The 19,339-nt window shown below is 37.2% G+C and overlaps 1 protein-coding gene across 2 annotated transcripts; it reads left to right on the forward strand.

Moving 5' to 3' along the window:
- The first annotated feature begins 7,854 nt into the window (after positions 1-7,854).
- On the forward strand, positions 7,855-18,507 carry OSGEPL1 (O-sialoglycoprotein endopeptidase like 1). Of its 2 annotated transcripts, none has more exons than XM_006076953.3 (8): positions 7,855-8,002; positions 9,332-9,572; positions 14,050-14,437; positions 15,322-15,526; positions 15,603-15,751; positions 16,539-16,669; positions 16,794-16,865; positions 18,358-18,507. In XM_006076953.3, exons 2-8 carry the CDS (start codon positions 9,352-9,354, stop codon positions 18,434-18,436), a joined length of 1,245 nt encoding a protein of 414 aa, XP_006077015.2. In that variant the 5' UTR covers positions 7,855-8,002; positions 9,332-9,351; the 3' UTR covers positions 18,437-18,507. The 2 variants fall into 2 exon arrangements, with proteins under 2 accessions (XP_006077015.2, XP_044788487.1); XM_044932552.1 differs by lacking the exon at positions 7,855-8,002 and adding an exon at positions 12,157-12,319 and having other exon boundaries at positions 9,436-9,572.
- Positions 18,508-19,339: the final 832 nt, after the last annotated feature.

Raw genomic sequence — 19,339 nt, forward strand, 5'->3', positions numbered from 1 at the left:
GGAATGTTCCCAACCCAGGGATTGAACCTGGGTATCCCACATTGCAGGCAGATTCTTTACCATCTGAGCCACCAGGGAAGCCCTTGTAAAATTAAGGCAGCTAAAAAGTATTCTTTCATTTTTCTTCATTTTAAAGTTTATCTCAAAAGGCTTATATTTTTTTCCACAGACTTCAGAGACAGAATTCTGCCTCTAAATACAGGCCTTCTGCTGTTTCCTCTACTTTAGCCCTTCAGTGTTAAAAGATATTTATTCAATAGATATTTGAAGGCCCACTCCATTGTAGGAATTATTTTAGGTATTGTGGGTACAGTTTGTAGCAAGACAAACCAGGTCCTTTCCCCTATGTGCTTACATTCAAGTTGGAGAACAGATGAGTAAACAAATACATATTATTTTACATAGTGATAAATGTCATGGGGCAGAGAGGAGGAATAAACCAGTAAAAGGCAGGGGAGCCTGCCTCAGAAAAAGTCTTCCATAAAGATCCTAACTAATGTGACACTTAGACAGAGACTTTCCTGATGTAAAGGAGCAAGCAATACAAAGTTCTGGGGAAAGAGGCTTTCCAGTACTGGTGATGGCAGGTACTAAGGCTCTGGGGCAGGAAGGAGGTGGTATGTTTGAAGGACAGTCACTGTGCCTGGAAAGGAGTAATAAGCAACAAGGGTAAGAAGGGTAGCAGATGAGTTCAGAGAAGTAGGTAGGGGTCGACCAAGGTAAAGAGCAAATTTTATTCTAAGCCTGACAAAGCCATGAGAGCATTTTGCATAGGAGAGTAAAGGGATCTAGAAGGTTTTTGTGGTGGTTTGCTTGTGTGTCTGTGAAGGTCACTGGCTAATATTGGAAATAAATTGTAAGGGAATGGGAAGCAGGAAGAACAGGTGAAAAGCTACTACAGGCAAGAGGTAGCTCAGACTAGGGAATTAGCTGATGCAGTGGTGAGAAGTGGTAAAATACAGGATATACTTTGCAAGTACAAATCCACAAAACACTGATACAGTGAAAGTAAGTAGGGGGAAGGGAACTAAAATAACTCATAGTTTTTTAGCCTTAACACCTAGGTGAGTGGTTGAATGGTAAATAAGAAAACTTCCTAATTTCACAAATTTGTACAGTTTAGTGTAAGATAAAACTTTTTTAAACAAAATCTATAATGACTATTATTTGGAATAAAATCAATTGCTATGCTATAATTGCTCCTAATTTCAAGTCAGGACACATAATACCAATTTCTAAATAGGTCTGAGTTCAGAAATGCTACTAATTTTAGCATGCATTGGTGACTCTTTACTGCATCAGTTATTACTTTGGAGTTCCAATGGTGGTTTTTTATTTCCCTCATTCCTTCTACATGTATTTACTGGAATTCTTTTGTAAGGAAGATTTTTCCCTTCTCTCCCATTTATTCAGTCATTTATATTATGAGCTCATGGATGTTTTATTCTTTGTTTATAATCCATTATAACACTATTAATCCTCCAGCTTTGACCAATGGGAGTTCCCACTGGAACGTCCAAAGTTAACCCCTGTATTCTTTTCACTTGCCCCATTTTTCATTTTTGTTTTTAAGCATAGAATGGTATTTGTTAGGTTTATGTCACTATAGTCTGTTAAACTAGAAAGATCTTGAGGGGCATAGCTGTCTCCTTAACTAATATCTGTGTGAATTAGCCTTATAAAACTATATGATGCCAAGAGTTGGAAAAGACCTTAGAGGCTATGTAATTGAACCCCACCCTTTACCTTCAATTTTCATTGACCACCACGCCTCTGTTCGTCCTGTGTTAGCACTAATAAAGGAGGACTTACAAAAATACAAGGCTGGATTTTTGTAATGGAATTTATAACCTGTTTGACATTTAGCCAAAATTTAATGCTTAGTCTACATAATTTTTCAGCTATTTAACTTTTAAACTGTTATCAACAGCACTGAACAACTACTACCAGAGCTCTCACCATTTTCCATTATGATACGGTTTCAAATTTCTCCCACTGTCCTGATAATTCTGCTCTAAGTTGCAGTTTATTATATATCACACTAAGGTAACTACAGATGTGATGTCACTCCAACAGTACCACTTCCCTTGCTCTGGATACTTTTTATTTTTAATGAAGCATATTATTTTAGCTGTTTTGAGAGCCACATATCACTGATTCACTTTATGGTCACTAAAATCTCCAGTCCCAACATGCAATGCTGTTCAGTGATGGTTTTCCCTTCATGTACTTACTTAATGGATTTATCTATATTCCTATAGATCCCCATGTTGTTGGATTTTAACCTGTTGATTCATCTTGTCTAGCTGATGTTGAATCTTCTCATGCAATATATTTCTCATGTCTCCTACATTAATCTGTGTGTGTGCATGCGCACGCTCAGTCATGTCCTACTCTTTGCAGCCCCATGGACTATAGCCTGACAGGCTCCTCTGTCCATGGAATTTCCCAAGCAAGAATACTGGAGTGGGTTGCCCTTTCCTCCTCCAGGGAATCTTCCTGACCCAGGGATCAAACCTGTGTCTCCTGCATTGGCAGGCAGGTCTTTACCACTGAACCACCAGGGAAGCCCTTTATTAATATATATCACTAGTAAATATAACTCCAAAATATCCTCATGCAAAAGACAAATGCAGGAACCCAGGATAGACCAATGCAGTTTAATATTCTTTCTAACAGGATAGAAAAGTGTAATTCCTAAAACAGTTACATGGATATTACACATCGATGTTGGAAGTGTAAACAAGTTCAGTACTGGGAAGACAGGTCTAGGTTAAAAAAAAAAAGTAATTTTTGAATAGCACTGGGCCGAGAAGTAAGGTAGGTAAGAGACTAGCACAGATAAACACCTTCATTTTGCTTGATGTCAAAAAGTAGTGAGATGTCTCAGATTTTTATTTTACTCCATAATTATAGTTCCAGTTAAAAATGATTCAGCAGATAGTTTGTTATGGGGAGTTTAAAAGTTTTTGTTTAGGGCTTCCCTGGTGACTCGTTGGTAAAAAATCCACCTGCCAATGCAGAAGACACAGGTTTAATCCTTGATCTGGTAAGATCCTACATGCGACAGAGCAACTAAACTTGTCCACAACAAGAAAAGCCATCACAATGAGAAGTCTGTGCACAACTAAAAAAAGCCCGCGCAGCAACGGAGGCCAGCACAGCCAAAAATACGTAATTTTTTAAAGTTTTTGTTTAGCTACAAGTGACTGAATACATAAGAATTATAAACATCAAACTTAGAATACTGAATATTTGGGTATACAGTACACAGCTTAACTGAAGGGTGACACTTTAGCTCTTAAATTGGGTGTTTGGTTCACAGAAGTTGATTATATTCTTTTTGACACTTTCATAATTAAAATATTTCATAATTTAAAATAGCTAATAATATATTTGTATTTTATGTTCAGAATACTATAATTATTCTATTTTTTGACTCATTCAAGCCTTTAATAAAACAACTAATGCTTATGAAAGTGACTCAACCTGTAGCTCTAAAGATCTATGTAATCTCAAATTAGCACATAAGCTAGTTTTGTTACTGTGACCTAACTGCATAATTACATGAATAAAAATAATTCTCAAATTCAAGAATTGAAAGAACATCATTAATGCTTAGAATTAACTCTTTACAATATGAAAGGAGTTTTACAATATATAAATTTTCTGAATTTCCAATTACGTTGTTGTTCAGTCACTTAGTCTTGTCCAACTCTGTGACCGCATGAACTGCAGCACTCCAGGCTTCCCTGTCCTTTACTATCTGCAGTTTGCTCACACTCATGTCCATTGAGTTGGTGATGACATCCAACCATCTCATCCTCTGCCACTCCCTTCTCTTACCCTCAATCTTTGCCAGCATCATGGTCTTTTCCAGTGAGTTGGTACTTCACATCAGGTAGTTACAGACTTTTTGACACTTTTTTAAAAAGTTACAGATTTTGGAAAATATGTGTTACTTTGACCATATTATAAAGAAGATAAGCATGCATCATTTTATTCATTTTATAGTTTTCTAAATGAGAACAGAAGAGCCAGATGATTCATTGGCTATTGCCCAGGAAAATACCAGTATACCAGCTACTACATGAAAACCTGATACAGTGATCCTGCTTTGAAATGTGTCCCTCCTTTGAGTTACCAAACCCGTGCTTCTATCATGGCACTTAATGGTCCCAGGGAGTTTAGGGGAGCAACAAAGAGATTCACCCTCTCCATCTACTGCCAAAAAACACAGACTCCACACACTTGAAAAGTAAGATCATCTGAGTATGTTAGTTTCTTAGAAAGTTAAATAATTACCATATGATCCAGCAATTCCACTTTGGGGTATATACTCCAAAGAAGTGAAAGCAGAGATGTGAAAAGATAGTTGTACAACTCATGTTTACAGGAGCACTGTTCACAATAGTCACAAGGTGTAGGTAGCCAAAGTGTCTGACCATTGACAGATGAAGGTGTCCACAAAATGGTTTATATACACAATGGAATATTATTGAGCTTTAAAAGGAAATTCTCACATATGCCACAACACTGGATGAAACTTGACATTAATGCTAAGTAAAATAAGCCAGTTACAGAAGGACAGGTACTGTGTGACCTAGAGTATGCTGTACCTAGAGTGGTCAAAGTCATAAAGACAGAAAGAATGGTGGTCGCCAGGGGACGGGAAGAAAGGGAAATGAGGAATTAATGTTTAATGGATAGTTTCAGCTGGGGAAGATGAAAGAATTTTGGAGATGGATGGTAGCGATGGTTGCACAACGATGTGAATGTATTTAATGCCACTGAACTGTACACCTAAAAATGGTTAAAATGGTGATTTTTCTAACATTTAACATGATTTTTTTAAAAAACAGTAAATTTGTGATACAAGCATTATGGTTCAGCAAATGAAATAAAACATGTTCCAAAGATGAGACCTGCCTGATGAATGGTATTACCATTAATTAAAGAATGTGAAGTGTTAGTTGCTCAGTTGTGTCTGACTCTTTGCTACAGACCTCATAAACTGTAGCCTGCCAGGCTCCTCGGTCCATGGGTTTCTCCAGGCAAGAATACTGGAGTGGGTAGCCATGCCCTTCTCCAGGGAATCTTCCGAACCCAGAGATGGAACCTGTGTCTCTTAGGTCTCCTGTCTGAGCCACCAGGGAAGCTGTGATGAAAGACTGTTCCATATCAAAAAAAATATTTGTTAGCAAAGAAATTTAAGAGAAAGGCAAATGACTTTTTTTTTTTTTTTTAGCACAATTCAACCTATGAAGAACATAAGACAGGTATATGACTCAAGTGGAAAGGGGTGCATCAAGCCGGACATATTAGCCATTAAAAGCACCAAACTCATTTCTATTGCTTCCATTTCATTATGCCAAACAATCTGGTTATAATTTGGATCTGGCTTTCATTGTAATTTGATCAACACAGAAAAGGTGAGGATCAGCAGGCTCAACTATCCTAGACCCTTCATCATTTCTCTTAATACATTAGTACTATGGTTTTTACATAGCAGTTTATTAGCAAATTGTGTGACTCAGCACTCCAGAGTCCAATCACTTCTAGACCTGATAAACTGATTTCAACCCTAAAAAAAAAATCAGATGTTGAAACCCAATAAGCACACTATGGTCCTGCTAAACTGTGGATAAATCTGTGGCAAACTGTCCCCTTCCCCAAGTGACTCCTCTCTTAATGCACTTTTTCCATAATGCTGAATTGTAATTGCCTATTATCAGACTCATGGGGCTTCCCTGGTAGCCCAGTGGTAAAGAATCTACCTGCCAATACAGGAGATTCCAGTTCAATCCCTGGGTTGGAAGATGTGCTAGAGTACGAAATGGCAACCCACTCCAGTATTCTCACCTGGAAAATTCCATGGACAGAGGAGGCCTTGCAGGCTACAGTCCATGGGCCTCAGAGTTGGACACAACTGAGCATGCACACATTATTAGACTCCATTCCTTGAAAATAGAAAATGGATATTTTATCTTTTATCCCTAACAACTAGTAAACTGCCTAGAAAAAGGAAAGAACCCAATAAAGACGTGATATGTGAAAATCCAATTTAGTATGACATATTTAGGATAAAGATTCTTCTATATAAAGTTTTCCTCTAAAGTTTACAAGTGGAAAGCTAAGCAATAGAGAATGTGAACATACTTATAATTCCAAACTCTCAATTCATGTTGCAGTTACAGTGGTTAGGCCATGTTTTCTTGAGAATGCCCATGAGAGTGGCATTCAAACCATATGATGTGATCTGCATGAAAGCCCAGACAAGCCCCAGAGAGCATACATCTTTCCCCCAATAACTTCTCCAGTATAATAAAGAATGTGGAAGAATTACACCTTCACTTGCCAAATATCTAGGACTGGTGAGAGTGCCATTCTTCCCACTTCCCATATTCTTCCTGTTGTTCAGTCCGTAAGTCATGTCCAACTCTGCGACCCTATGGACTACCGCCTATCAGGCTCCTCTCTCCATGGGGTTTTCCAGACAATACTGGAGTGGATAGCCATTTCCTTCTCCAGGGTATCTTCCCAGGGATCAAACCTGCATCTCTTGCATTGAGATGAGGAGCCACTGAGCCACCAGGGAAGCCCCAAATTCCTTCCTAACATCCTTAAGTTCTGCTCTTTCACCTAATGCAGCATTCAGACTCAACAGCAGCCAAGGGTACCCAGATAAGGAGTGCCCAAATAAGGTATCTATTAATACAACCAAACACAGCAGGGATAACTGACAACACAGGAGAGCATTGGGATAATGTAATTCAAGCTGCAAGAAAAACAATACCAGATGTGAACAATTTTACGTTCAGAATAGATCCCAGTGTATAAGAGAAAGTAATTCCTGGCCTATCATATGCAATCAGGATGACTAATTGTTCTTAACCTTTAAGTCTTAATTTTTCTTTTTTCCTCTTTTTGGGTCAACAACACATCCTAGGGAAAATATGAGCTATTTAATATTCTATCAGTTAAGAGAACAGACTCCAGGGCAGATGGCCTGACTTCTAGTCTGCATTTACCAGCTGTGTAACCTGCAAATCACCCAAACTCTGTTGTCCAGTTGTCTCATATGTAAAATGAGGGCAGTAACTACCTCATGGGGTTGTTATGAAGATTAAATAAATCTGCAACAGTGCCTAGCGCACAGTAAACTCCACTTTATTGTTAATTGTTTATTATTTCATACATAAATGAAAATTTAGATAAACATTAAGTTCTACCTTAAAAATTCTTAGTAAAGTGCTGATAATCATAAATTTCATACCTGGTGATTATGAATTACATATCTGCCACTAGACCATAGCTGTGACTTTCCCTACCTCACACCAAGACCTTCACACCAAGAAAGGCACACACATGTGCCAGCCTTGTCCAGCCTTGAATTTATAAAGACCTTGCGGTAAAATCTTAACACCTCGCAGGGAAGAAGAAAGAATAGATTCGGACAAAGCTATTCAAATGGTAATAAGTTCACTTACGAATAAAAACAAAAAAAGACTGAAGGAGGTTAAAGAATAGGAGTACATACTATGCTGAAGATTGCCTCCAGAGTAAGCAAAGACCATACTTTTCTCACAGTGGCGTCCAAATTCCAGCCTAAGGCAAAAAAATTTTTTTTTCTTTTACTGTAGCGTACGTAGTGTTCAGAACTAAATGCTACGTAGTCGAATCTGTGCTCTCGTAGTCGAATCTGTCTGCGCTGTATCAGTCAGTAGCCGTGTGACCTTGCAGACGTCTTACCTACAGGTCTGGGAGAATTGCCTGAGCGCACGCAGAGCATCTAGGGAAAAGACAGCCTTTGCAATTGTCTTTATTCTGAGTGACGCCCTCGGGGAAACAGCTGCTGACCCTGGCGACGGGACGCTGGCCCCATGTTGATGACATCACTTCCGGGGTGGCAAGTTCAGGCTTTCCTGCGCCTGGGAAAGAGCGTTCAATCGGCTTTGCACGGAAAGGAGATGAGTACTAGCTACTAACGTTGACGAGTAAGGTGGGTGAGATAGCTCAGCCCTCTTCTCTCTGTTGCTTTCACGCGGCTAGAATAACGGTTCCAGTTAGAATCCCTCACCTTCTTAGAGCAGAGACCAGCGCTGGCCAAGTCCCAAGACAGACCAGGTTCACTTGGGATCCGGCTTGGCTCCAACGAGAAGGGCTTCGCACAAGCTTCCTTGGCTGGATTAGTGACTATAAATCTAATTTTTCATGGCGCGTCTGTTGGGACTGCATCCTCTGCAGCTGTCCTCTGTTGAATACGTCGCTCATCTCCTATCCCTGGACCCCTCCCTGCCCCTGTGGAACAATACAAGTTCCAATATTCGCTCTTTTCCCCCCATTTTGTCCACTAGTGTGATAGAGAAAGAATCTACTAAATTTCTAGAAGGTTCTAGAACAAGGTGATTTGGGAGACATGAGATTAGATACTTGGCAGTGTGAAAAAAACAAAGTGCTTTAATGATGGACAGCTGTTATTGGAGAGAAGAGGATTTGGGGAGATCTCTATTGGTGGCTCAGTGATAAAGAATCCCTGGGTGGGAAAGATCCCCTGGAGGGGGAAATGGCAACCCACTCCAGTATTCTTGTCTGAAAAATCCCATGGACAGAGGAGCCTGGCAGGCTACAGCCCATAGGGTTGCAAAGAGACAACTGAACATACACACTAGTAGGATAAACCTGTGGCAAAAGTGGAGATTTAATTCGAAAAATTGTAATTAATAGATAAAATAGGTATTAGGTTATGGTCGTTTTAGTTGAGGTGTTTTTTTAAGATGAGCTTTATGAGAACGCCTGTGTCTAAACTTTTACGCCTGAATCTTACTGTGTATTTAATACGAGCTCTTGTTTTTCAACCACATGATTAAATTTTTCTTTTGAAAGATGTTTCTGGGAAATGGAATGCATTAGTTTTCATTAGTTTTGCTTTGCCTTTATTGTTTTGACTTTTAAAAACAACAATTTGTCTTAATTTTGGCTATAAAAAAATAAAGAGCACTTTTCAAGGGACTATGTAACTATTGTACTGTAATATTAGCTCTTTTATAAAGAATAATCGTTTGCTAAGAACAACATACAAGTATTAGTAATACAGAAAATTTATATATAATTTTATGTCTATTTAATGTTCCCCTTAAAAGAGCATTATATTAATTCATAGTTATTTTAAATAACTTTAAAATATTGTGCTAACTTTTAACAAAACTTTCCTAAATTTTTATAAAACTATATATTGAAAAATAAACCAAGTTTTCAAGAATTTTGCTTTACTGAATGGGCTAGTGGTAAATGTCAGTTCCAAATAATAGTTTGTTTCTTTCTCTTCTAGGAATTACCCATACAGTAAATATGCTAATATTGAATAAGACCGCAGGAGTCTTTTTTAAACCATCAAGAAGGAAAATTTATGAATTTTTAGGAAGTTTTCATTTTCATCCTGGAAAACTATTTCTTCATAAACTAGTATTGGGAATTGAAACCAGTTGTGATGATACAGCAGCTGCTGTAGTGGATGAAGCTGGAAATGTTTTGGGAGAAGCAATACATTCCCAAACTGAAGTTCATTTAAAGTGAGTAGGCATTATCTTGGTAGTTTCCACTTTTTTTGAAAAATAAAATGAAATAAAATCTTAATGTATTACATATAAAAGGCAAATTTTAGGACCTAATTTCATCTTTTGTGCAAGTCTTAATAACTGATGTAGAAAACCTTACACCTTTCAACCTGGCTTTTAAGGACCTCCACAGTAACTTCCCAACCTTAGCTAATCCTGTTGCCAAAAAGAAACAAACTTTGGTGTTTAGCCATGAATTCCCTTCAGCAATGCCATTTCCTTTTGCCCAGCTGTATGTTTCGTGGTCTCCACTGAAGTCCTAGGAAAGTATGACCTGACCTACAGCCTGTGTTAATCACTGAAAAAGAAAATCCTATTCACAAATATAAAAAAATATATATATGTCATGTCGATACTTAATAATATACAGTTGTATTAAAACACAGAATGGTGCCGGGTTTATAACCTCAGCTATTTCCAGAGGGCCACCAGGCAGACTGCATAAATAAGTGGGCTGGGAATAATGTAGAAAATAACTGTAGGAGGTCACTACTCCACTCCAGCCAATTGTCGCCATACAGGAATATAGGCCTTGTGTTATTTGATCATAAGAATTTTCAAGAGAATGGAAATCCGGAATGTTATGGTAATATCTCCCAAATTTTAAAAATTAGTAGGTAACTCCAGCATACTAAAATACTGTGCAGTACAACTACGCCTTCAAGCCATTGATTTCCAATGTCTGAGTAGTGAAAAAGGCTGGCGTTTTGAGACCATAAACTAGTATTTGAATCATGAATTAGCAGTTAGTATTGGCTCTGACTTTGGGAAGTTCCTTATCCTCTCTGAATCTGTTTTTCTTTTTAATTGGGGGATAATTGCTTTACAATGTTGTGTTCTTTTCTGCCATACAACATCACGAATCAACCATGAGTATACATATCGAATCAACCATGAGTATACATATGTCCCCTCTCCCTTGAACCTCCCTCCCACCCCTGCCCCTATCCCACCCCTTTAGGTTGTCACAGAGCAGCAGGTTGAGCTCCGTGTGTTATATACAGCAGCTTCCTCCTAGCTATCTGTTTTACACATGGTAATGTGTATGTTTCAGTGTTATTCTCTCAATTTGTCTCACTCTCTCCTTCCTCTGCTTTGTTCACAAGTGTATTCTCTATGCTTGTGTCTCTATTCCTGCCCTGTAAATAGGTTCATCAGTACCGTTTTTCTAGATTCCGTGTATATGTGTTTATATAAATATTTGTTTTTCTCTTTCTGACTGTTTTACAGGCTTTAGGTTCATGCACCTCACTAGAACTGACTCAAATTCATTCCTTTTTATGACTGAGTAATATTCCATTGCATATGTATGTGTGTGTGCACGTGTGCATGTGTGTGTGTATATACCACAACTTCTTTATCCCTTCATCAGTCTATGGACATCTAGGTTGCTTCTGATTCTGTTTTCACATCCATAAAATAGGAAAGATAATACCTGCCTTATGGGATTGTGGGTTGCATGATACTTATAACAACAGAATATTATAATTAGAAATAGTATACTTGAAGAGGCAGAATAGGCCTCTAATGGTTACATGTTATATGAAAGGGGCTGCGGTGGGCCTTAATAAGGCTCAGTGAAATACTAGCAAGTCCTTGCCTCCAAGAAGCTTACCCTAATCTTTGAGACATTGATATATAGACCTATAAGGAAAGTTAGGAGTGCAAGGCAGCATAAAGTAAGTATCACAGAAGTAGTACAGACAATAACTTATTACCATACCTCAGTTTCACAATCCTTTTACTATTTGGGGGTTATTGGACATCTGAACAAAGGAATGTTAACTGCACAGAAAAGCCTACCCTGACCACTTTATCTGAATTAGGTACTCCCACCCAGTTTATTCTATATCATCATGTCCTGCTTATTTTCTTAGTAGTTCTTTTCATAATTTTTATGTTTACTTATTTACAGTGTTTCCCCCAAATAGACTCTAAGCTCCAAGGTGATGGAGGCTGCGTCTGTATTAATCACTACCCTGTACCTAGTGGCCGGCACAACACTTGACATGTTGCATGGGTCAGTGGCCTTGAGAGACAGATAGGCCTTCAGTGAATGGAGATGGAAAGACTTGTAGACTGAGATAGTGTCATTGGCAAAGGCAAAGAGGTGAGAAAGTGCTGGACAAAAAAAACATTTCAGTTTAGCTAGGGTGTAAGTCACGTGAGAAGAATATACAAGCTGTTTGATACCAGCTCATCTCAGCATGTATTGAACACCTACAATTGCAAGGCAGCCTCTGAGGCACTGTGGGTACAAATATATGATTTTTTTTTCCTCTGAGCAACTTACCATATAAAAGGGTTTAGATTCTGATTCAGCCACTGACTAGCTTGGAGACCTTGCACCATTTTCTGTGACTCAGTGTCCCTATCTGTGAAATGGGGATAATAATGGCTCCTAGCTCATAATATTGTTGTGAAGATTAAATGTGAATTCTTTTAAAGTATATAATGTAGTTCTTGTCAAATAGGAAGGGCTGCAAAAACCCCATCTATTACTGGTAACAATACTACTTCTCTTTCTGTTATATATTAGTGAAGAAGACAAAGAGGCAAACAGGTTGTTGTAAAACAGCATGTAAAGTGAAGTAATAGAGGTCTGCCTAGGAGAGGAGTTCCTTTCTTCCAAGCCAGAGACCTGGAGGACAATCTTGACTTCTCCCTCACCACTCTGTACCCACATCAGTCATCCAGTCATGGTAAATCTACCTTCCAAATACAAAAACTTTCCTCTCCCTTTTCTCTGACTTAATTCAAATCCTTATTGTCTCTTGTCTGAACTCCTGGCTCCAGCCTTGAGGATAAATGGTTTCCATGCGTCTTTATTAGCTTTGTTCCTTAATCATCCATTTCCATACTGTCTAAAATTATTTGATTATTAATTGACTTGTAGCAATCATTGTTAATTCTTTGAGAATAAAGCCATTGTGTTTACATCTCTTTCATCTCTGATGCTTAGCATAATCCTTAGAATACATAGAAAAGGCACAGAAAGAAGGGAAGTGTAGGCAAGTAGGGGAAGGAAGAAATACGTAGAAGGGAGAGGATTTGGATTTAAAGTCTCCCAAATTCAGTCATCACTGCTTTTTTTCTGGCAACACAGTATAGTACAACTCCAAGGATCAGAGAAAGTATCTGGAGAAGTATAGTTAGAAGGCTTTGAACAGAGTGACTTAATGAGAGCTTTTTGAAATTGCTGGTGACAATCCAACAGCCTGACCTCATCAATACTTACAAACTTAATTAAATGTGGAAAGTGAGGGAAAGGAAGGAGATAAAAGATGAGCCTTGAAACCTAAGCAGTTTGGAGGTTATTGATGCCATTAACAGAATTGAGGAATATAGAAGAAAAAGTAGCTTTAAAGAATTAAGGAAAATTGTATTACAATATGAATGTGTTGAAATAAGGTAATTCCTCTTAAATAGCACTCTCATTGACTGACACATACATATTTTAACTATTAAATAAATCATTGAATGCCATTTGTATAGAACTTGCAGATCTTACAACATCAAATCATCAAATATTTAAAGTTCTTATTTTGAGAGTAGAGGTATATCCTGCAGACCCTCTAACATTTTTGCTCTGCCCTCTGATCAGTCACATGCTGGCCGTTTTTTTGCTAACAACCTTTGCCTTCTAATTCTTTACTCTTGACATTTGGGGTGATCTTCCATTGCCTGTCCTACATGGACCAAAAATCAAAATTGGATTCTTGGATTAAGATTGGATCCCAGACTTTATTTCAGGATTGCAAGCTGTCTACTGTCCTACCATGACCTCAAGTGCAGTGTGTTTAAAAATAAACTCGTCTTCGTCACAAAACTGTCTTCGTGTTTCTGTTAGGATTTCTTTTCTCCCAGTCATTCCAGCTCAGGATTTACCTTTGATGGCTTGGTTCCCCCTTCCCCTGATATCCAGTTAAAATTATTACAGTTTTTGGTTCTTGGTCCCTTTCCATTCTCATGATCACTCAGTTTAAGATGTAATAACCTTACACAAATATTTTTGCAATAACCTCTTTAAAAATCTCCCTGTCTGCATATTGATTCCTTTCCCCAAAATCCTGATTCCTTTCCTAAAACCCAGTTTTGTCCTGTCCTTTCCTTATTCAAGACGTCTTCCTTAGAATGCTTCTCAGAATTATTTTGGTGATTTCTTTTATCAAGAAATAAATCTGTGAGAGTTGTGTACAATTTTGCAAAGTCAGCAACAGTAAATTACATCCTTAATCATTGCATGTTGAGTTCTTATAATGTACTACATATTATAAGACACACATAATTAGAAAATACTTGACTTACTGATGTTTTTAACTATATAATGATAATTTGAAAACATGCCTTCAGCCATAATACATACTTTTTCTTCCTCTGTTTCTACAATCTTAAACTTATAAAAGTTGGGGTTTTTTTTTATGTCTTTCAGAACAGGTGGGATTATTCCTCCAGTAGCTCAACAGCTTCATAGAGAAAATATTCAACGCATAGTACAAGAAGCTCTCTCTGCCAGTGAAGTCTCTCCAAGTGAACTCTCAGCAATTGCGACTACCATAAAGCCAGGACTTGCTTTAAGCTTGGGCGTAGGTTTATCATTTAGCTTACAACTGGTAGACCAGTTTAAAAAGCCCTTCATTCCCATTCATCACATGGAGGCTCATGCACTTACTATCAGGTTAACAGATAAGGTAGAATTTCCGTTTTTAGTTCTTTTGATTTCTGGAGGTCATTGTCTTTTGGCATTAGTTAGAGGAGTTTCAGATTTTCTTCTTCTTGGGAAGTCTTTGGACATAGCACCAGGCGACATGCTTGACAAGGTAATTATTTAAGAATTAACATCTCCATTCTTTTTTGTTAGGTGTCTGTTTCAGCTAAATAGTAATTTCACTATTCATCTAAATATTTCTGGATAATATCATATTAAACTGAAAATATTATGTGAGCAAAACAAAAAGTAAGTAGTGCATAATTTTATGAAAGATTCCTTCTTACCCATTCTGAATAAGCTGATATGAGGTTTACATCAGTATATAAAGGTTCTAATAGTTTCCATGTATTACATTTATGTTTTTAGTCGAATAACATGTGAAAGAAAGTGGTTTGTGAAGTGTAATATACCTTTTAAAACTGAACAAGAGGATATATAAAATGACATAAGGACATTAAAGATGCACAATGTTTCATTATTAAATGTTATCATCACTGATACCACTGATGAGCAGATTTATTTTCCTTTGTTTTAGCATTCTAAAAATGACTTCCTTATGTAAAAAACCTGCTTCTGTATATACCTGTGGCGGATTCATTTTGATATTTGGCAAAACTAACACAGTTATGTAAAGTTTAAAAATAAAATAAAATTTAAAAAAAAAAAAAACCTGCTTCTATCAAGCTGAAATTCAAAAGAAATAGGGCAGGTTCTTATTCTGAAGTTTATAATTGAGCAGTCATTGTCATTTTCAAACCTATTTTCCATCCCCAATAAAAGAGCAAAAGTAGATAGGAAGGCAGTGATTGGCCACTATTGAGCACTTGTCAGAAGGAGCAAGATGTCTGTCTTGACCGACCACCAGGTATAGTCCTTAGTTGTAGAAGTATAGCATGTCTTACTCATCCAGGGTAAAAATCATTTCCTTTGTATCTTGGTTTCAAAATGTACAGTTTCGTGATGTTACAAAATTTTTTGTTTTGTTTTTGGTAGGTAGCAAGAAGACTTTCCTTAATAAAACATCCAGAGTGCTCCACCATGAGTGGTGGGAAGGCTATAGAACATTTGGCCAAACAAGGAAATAGATTGCATTTTGATTTCCAACCTCCCATGCAACGTGCTAAAAATTGTGATTTTTCTTTTTCTGGACTTCAACACGTTATTGATAAGATGATAATGCAAAAGGAAAAAGAGGAAGGTATATTTGTAATTAGTAAAGTTGGACAGATAAGTAACACTGGATGGTACCTGAAAATACCCGCTCATTCCTGCAGGTATCGAGCAGGGGCAGGTCCTGTCTTCAGCTGCAGACATTGCCGCTGCGGTCCAGCACACCGTGGCCTGCCACATTGCAAAAAGAACACATCGTGCTCTTCTGTTCTGCAAGCAGAGAGGCTTCTTACGTCAGAGTAACACAGTACTGGTAAGTCTTGTCATAGAATAGCAGTAATCCTTTACAGTACGTTCCTTTCCTTTCCAGAGCTTAATTGACCATAAGCGTAGAATGAAAAGATCTTTATGCCATAAGTTGTCCCTGACAGTAAGAGATTATGTAGAATAAAAACTAACAGCCATTTCTTGTACAGGTGTGGCACTTTTATAGGACATCTGTACAGCCTGTGTGGCAAAAATGTTCAAGGCTGCATCTTACTGTATTTAAAAGAGGGTTTACAGTATGAAGCAAAATGCAGTGTAACTGCTATCATTGTCTTGAGAAAAATGGACTGTTTCCTTCAAATGTATGTTCCTTTGATGAAATCCCTTTAAATGTGCTTAAAAGGCTTGATAAATTTCCTGTGTAACTGTATCTTAAACTTCATCCTTTTGAAAATTGTAAAGTGGGAAAATATTTAAACAGTAGGTTCACAAAATGGAATATAAAGGTAATAGTTTAAGAATTATGTAGTAAAATTTAAAAAATGCTTATAAGCAAAAACTACAGGGTCTAAAATACTGTATAATGATTGTACCATGAGGAAAGGGTTAGAAGAAAATGTACAAAAATGATAGTGATCATGTGGTAATATTGAAGTTTTTTTTTTCTTTTTCCAAATGTTTGTTATATACATATACTACTTAATCATTTACCCACCTACCAAAATGTGATACTGTCTTATTGTATAATCCTGGTATTTTCCCCAGGTTTAGCTCACAGCTTACCCCGTATTCATGTGTGCTATTTGTTCACTTTGGTCTTCTGACTTTTTCAGGTTGTATCTGGAGGCGTCGCAAGTAACTTATATATCCGAAAAGCCCTGGAAATTGTGACCAGTGCAACAGAGTGTGCTTTGCTGTGCCCGCCCCCCAGACTCTGCACTGACAACGGCGTTATGGTTGCGTGGTAAGCCGCAGCGCGTTTGTGGCTCACTCGGAATTATGCAGATATTAATTGCTATTTCATCCTGCTAAAGTTTCTTCCTTTACATCTTCAGCTAGTTATTTTATTTTTAATGATTCTTATTTAGGAATGGTGTTGAAAGACTACGTGCTGGCTTGGGCATTTTACACAACACAGAAGGCATCCGCTACGAACCAAAGTACGTGGTACCATTCATAAGCTCTCTGCAGGCTGTACCATAAAAGTCAAAGCCTGGATTTTGCTTTTACAGTTAAGGTTTTCATTGACATTCTGGTGGTACTTGAAGAAAGATTACATTAATTTTTTTTCTTCTAACCTAGGTGGTAGATAACTTATAGGAATATTTTTGTTATAGCAATAAATTATACAAATGTTCGCCAGTTATAGGTTAGAAACACGGAATAGGTAAGGATGATGAATTCTCTCGTTTGGGACCAGAACGGAAACCATGTCCATGACCTGGACTTCTGCAGCGTCAGGACCATCTCAGCACCAATTGACATGCTGAAAATAACAGAAATGTGCAAAAACTATTCAAGTGTGAGACGGGGTTGTGAGTATACATCTCCACAGGATGCTGAGAAAGTGCCAAAAGATAGTTTATTTTCTGCAGTCCTTGGATTTCCCCTCCCAAATTGAAGTTCCTAGGAGTAGCACAGTTTTTCAATTTGTTATCAAGTTCTGGTCTAAGTTAATTCTGGAATAGTAAAAATAGTAAAGCATGATTATATTTCATAATCTAACGTAATTCTATTTTCAGTATTGTTTCATCTGCTATTTTAAAACTTTTCAGCATTTTAGTACGTAACTATCAGCCACGTGAACCATAGACTATTAAAGCTGATCATCAGTGGACAGATTTTAGTTAGTAGTGACAAAAAGAACCCCTTTAGTTGATGGCCTGGCCTCGGGTGGAAGCCACCGTCTGATCCAGCACAGCCTTCTTGTGGCAGTGCTGAGGCTGGAGATGATGGCTTTTAGGTTGGGGTCCAGCTGAAGCCTTGCATAGGGCAACATGCTAAACACATAAAAAGAGCAGAAATCTGAGGCCAGAGTTATTTACTGAGGAAGAACAGAGGACGAGGGTAGGACCTAAGGCCTCTCCTGCCACCAGGAACGTAGAAAGGAGCGAGCCTGCTTTTGAAACCTCAGAGAAGAGCTGGTGGAAACCTGGTGAATTTCTCAAGTAGGAATGGATAGTTTAGCTGTACGGTAAACTTTTTAGCCTTTAGCTTTGTAGAGCATAAAGCATTTTTTGTAATTTTTTTGTTTCAACTTTTAACTTATTTACAGCATTTGAGAGCAATAGAACTCTTTCAAAAACATCTCAACCCCAAACTCACTAAATTGTGTACATTAAATATGTATAGTTTTTAACATGTCAATTATACCTCAAAAAGATTTCTTTTGTTTGTTCAACTTTTTTTTTCTTTTAGAATAATGAAAGAGGTTTTAAAAAATTGCCAAATTTAGATTTCTAGTCTTCCTTTACCTGTTTTGCTAGTTTGAGGTCCTACTCTATATGTATTCAAGAACCACCATCACATACGATAGTTATACACTAGATACATATATTTTTTGTCAGAATTCTAAACAAATAGTTTGCAGAACTAGTGACAGATCAGTAAGCAAATATTTGAAATAATGTGATTTGTCTGGTTTTGATGCAGATGTCCTCTTGGAGTAGATATATCAAAAGAAGTTGGAGAAGCTGCTATAAAAGTGCCAAGATTAAAAATGAAGATTTGATTTTTGCTTAAAAAAAAAAGTCCCTAAAGGTTTTTATTTTTTTGTATATAAAATATATAATATTAACTGTTCATCAAGACTTTCTTTGTTATTACTTTTCTTATGTTTGATGTTTAACCTGCTCTTCTGAGAGACAATAATAGTCTTAGAAGAGAGTATAAGGGTTTTTCTATTTAATTATCAAAAACCAAAATAAAACATCTTGTGAGGAAAATAATATACTGATATTGGCAGGTGAAAAGAAAAATCTTGGAAAAAATGTAGCAATTCTGCTAAATCATGGCCCCATGTTAACACAGGCATAGATCTTTTCCCACCTCTCTCATATGAGAATAGTATAAGTTCCTATGGAAACATTACCCTGACTTTTCTAGTGAGACAGCAATTGTTGAATGGTAGCCAGGTCAAAGTCATGTCAACTCAGAATTCTAGGACAAAACAAAAGGAGACTTTCTCTAATAGAATGTAAGTTAATAATTATAAAAAATATATATTATTAGGTATCTTCTCTGGAGCAAATGGGATTTCTATACATTTCTTAAGATCTGAGATTTTAAAAAATATGACATGCAAGTAATCCCTCAAGGGTGTATTGTACTTTTTAGTTGGCCACATATATTGACATTCATTATTTTAGAAAGTATATTTAATCAGTGAAAATACATGAGATGAAAAAGGTTTGTTTTTTTGGTTTTTTGATAATGTCCTTTGAATCTGAACTTTTACTGCAGATATCATAATAGTTCATGACTTTTTTTCTGCACAGATTAAAGGAACTGAATGTACTGTCCTTTGAATATAAGGATGATGCTACCAACTGTTCAGTGTCCTTTGAGAGGTTTTGCTAGTAGAGATTTATGTTACACCATCCATAACTAGATCAAGTTGTTAAAAGTCCATAGG

Source organism: Bubalus bubalis, chromosome 2 (assembly GCF_019923935.1).
Source record: "Bubalus bubalis isolate 160015118507 breed Murrah chromosome 2, NDDB_SH_1, whole genome shotgun sequence".
Taxonomy (NCBI): domain Eukaryota; kingdom Metazoa; phylum Chordata; class Mammalia; order Artiodactyla; family Bovidae; genus Bubalus; species Bubalus bubalis.

Excerpts from the sequence above, each read along its gene's own strand:
- OSGEPL1 (XM_006076953.3), top strand. The coding sequence starts at position 9,352 with ATGCTAATATTGAATAAGACCGCAGGAGTCTTTTTTAAACCATCAAGA. Across the intron at positions 9,573-14,049 it reads CAAACTGAAGTTCATTTAAA|AACAGGTGGGATTATTCCTC; the intron begins GTGAGTAGGCAT and ends TATGTCTTTCAG. Across the intron at positions 15,527-15,602 it reads GCAAAAGGAAAAAGAGGAAG|GTATCGAGCAGGGGCAGGTC; the intron begins GTATATTTGTAA and ends TCATTCCTGCAG.